Source organism: Morone saxatilis, unplaced genomic scaffold (assembly GCF_004916995.1).
Source record: "Morone saxatilis isolate NCDOM2014 unplaced genomic scaffold, NCSU_SB_2.0 Contig14, whole genome shotgun sequence".
Classification (NCBI taxonomy): Eukaryota; Metazoa; Chordata; class Actinopteri; family Moronidae; genus Morone; species Morone saxatilis.
Genome location: NW_023339696.1, coordinates 17,625,264 through 17,628,050, shown reverse-complemented (window position 1 = coordinate 17,628,050; position 2,787 = coordinate 17,625,264). Strand labels below are relative to the sequence as shown.

Below are 2,787 nucleotides of genomic sequence, written 5' to 3'. Positions count from 1 at the left end.
TATTTTATCTTATATTATATTATATTATATTATATTATATTATATTATATTATATTATTTTATTTTATGGCCCTAAACCCAAGTAGTATATGTACTACCGTCTGATTGGCTCAGGTTGCCATGACGTCGATTGGGGGCGGGGCTTTCCGTGAGCAGGAAGTATGACGTAACATTTATTATGGAAAAACGAAGTGGAAACAGAGGTGACGGAACAATGGAGCAAAACGTTGAAGATTACAAGGTATTTACAAGTTTTTTACGATATTTTACGCTCGGTTATTGAAATGTACGGACGCTGACAACTTTGGACTGTGTCGTTTCGGATGAAGGTACTCGCTGTCAGTGTTAGCTGTTGTAAACACGTCGAGCTAGCCGTCGCTCCACAATACTATCCGATAAAGTAAAGCTGTACAGCGGCTGTCAACATACATGTTTGTCACCAGGGGCTTGGATATAAGATGTGCGACTCTGTACCCAAAACCAAACAGACACTGTAACCCTGTCAGCAAAGTATGGTCCATACTAGATCATCAAAGTAAAGTCTAAACAAGTTCTCATATCTGCTCGGTTCGCTTTCACCGTCTGACCTGGCAGAGTCATCATGTGATTGGCTTTCTGTCATTAACCAGCTCTTTCTGATGTGTTTTTATTATTTACCTTTGGTTATTTAAACGGGGCACATTCAGCCTCGGAGTATCTACTTGTTTTGTGTTACAGAAACGTAAAGGTGACCTGATTTCATATCACAAATTAGATTGTAGTTGAGCCATAAGACACAATTGAGCCAATCCCATGAAATAAAAATTGGATAATCGATCGATTATTGACCATATTTTCAAAACCAGCAAAAATCTGCAAAAAATGTCAACATTGCCTGGATGCTCAGTTGTGCATTGGTGCATAAAAATCAAAAAACAAGTACTTTTAAAAATAATAAAGAAAGATAGAAATGATCTAAAGCTAGTACAAGTAATATTTACAATGTGCAAGATAGAAAAACCAACACATATATGATGTTTTTACCATATCGTGCAGCTTCACAAAACTGAGGATTTGTGGCTTTTGTTTGTCGCATAAACACCAAATGTCTTTGGTCAGAATAAAGCAATTTGAATACCTCATCTTAGGCTGTGGGAACTTATACTGGCCTTTTTTACAGATTTTTTAAATTTTATGGAAAGAAAATATGAATTGCAGAAAAATAGATGATGAAAGTAATCATTAGTGGAATCCCTATTAGATACAGTTACTATACACTTAATAAGCATGTTCCCATGAGCGGAATCACAACAGTAAGAGAGATTTCTCTTTATTTCAGCTTACATTTGTATGTTTTCTTTCTCCTCAGCTGATATTTGAGAAGGAGGGAGTGTACCTTCACACAAATGCCAAGAGGAGTAACCAGGACACAACAATCCCAGGGTTTATCCGGATTGTGGAGCGGGTAAGCATATCTGTGTCAGTCCAGGTGGTAAAGACACAAAGAGGGAACTCAAAAAAGCACTGCGATTTAATAACCATGCTTTTGTTGTAGGCCGGGGTGCCAGCTTTAGAGTGGAGCCCACTTGAAGATGAGGGCCGCAGTGCCCCCGCTGTGCTCTACACCAAAAAGGTCAGTACTTACCTGTTTGCTACACATGAAAAGGATTTTTTTTTTCTGTCTCAAATATAATTCTCATCAACATTTTTTCTTACTAATTAGGATGGAGAAGGAGGGGAGGAGGACACAAACTTTGACCCTGGTTATGAGCCAGACTGGGCAGTTATCAGCACAGTGAAGAAAGATCGAGAACACGTCCCAGTCAGAGATTCAGGTGCAGTGTCCACTTGTGTCACTTTGAGCAAACAGTTACGTCAAGAAAGGATTCACAAAACGAAATGTCATCTACTTCTCCTGCAGGTCAGTGGTCGTTCTCTCTGCCTCTCTCGGAGTTATACTCTCTCCGGAGGGCTCGCTTCTCCTTGGGTCGAAACTTCCTGGTGTTTACTAGCAGAGGAGGCCACCCGCTGCCTCCTCTGCACTTCCACCGAGGAGGAACCAGAGAGCTGCTTAGGGCCATGCACCGTTACATCATCCTGGACCAGTAAGTGTCATTATCCCAGTTCTAGCAGCAGTTTCTGTCTTTTATGTTACTGTAAGTATGTTGGAATCCATTGCAAGACAGCTGATGTAGGGTTTCAGACAGAGCTGTTTTTATCTTTGTTGACAAGTCACATGAGTGGGGAAGAAACATCACATGGTTTCTGTTGTTATCATCAGGTCACCGGTTGACGGGCGGCTCTTCCTTGCCTACCCTCATGACTCAGGTGCTCTCTCTCAGTCCTTTGATAAGCTGCAGCTCCTCGATGACGGAGGCTCGGATCTTGTTTCGGTAATTTATTTCATTTTTGAAGAAAACATATACCATAATAATGCTGTTAACAGTGTTATGCTTGATCATATGAAGCTGCTTGTGAGCACACACTGATCATAAAATCTATATTATTAGCTTGTTGATTAGATGACTCGCTGAAAAACCAAAAACACAGTGGGAGCAGAAGAACACTAGACAGGTTGTTGCCATTCTCAATCAAAATAATAAAAAACAAACCTCTAAAAAGAAAAGAAGAGTTGTTTTTGAAGGTTTGGTCACCTTTTCTAGATTGTTAACCTGCAGACCTGAAGAACTTACTTTTAAGGGGCAATGGAAGACCCCTTTTATAAGCCCATTTATGGGACACACCACATGATATGGCTTCTGATTACTGGTTACCCTAAAACTCACATACATAAAGTGGACTGGAAAC

At 40.2% G+C, this 2,787-nt stretch overlaps 1 protein-coding gene across 1 annotated transcript in view; it reads left to right on the top strand.

Moving 5' to 3' along the window:
• The first annotated feature begins 139 nt into the window (after positions 1–139).
• Positions 140–2,787, top strand: part of tbc1d17 (TBC1 domain family, member 17) — a 9,080-nt gene continuing 6,432 nt past the window's right edge. The window contains 6 exon segments of the mRNA XM_035655179.1: positions 140–241; positions 1,349–1,444; positions 1,535–1,612; positions 1,703–1,814; positions 1,901–2,084; positions 2,261–2,372. Of these exon segments, the coding sequence (XP_035511072.1) occupies positions 179–241; positions 1,349–1,444; positions 1,535–1,612; positions 1,703–1,814; positions 1,901–2,084; positions 2,261–2,372 (645 nt within the window). The 5' untranslated portion in view covers positions 140–178.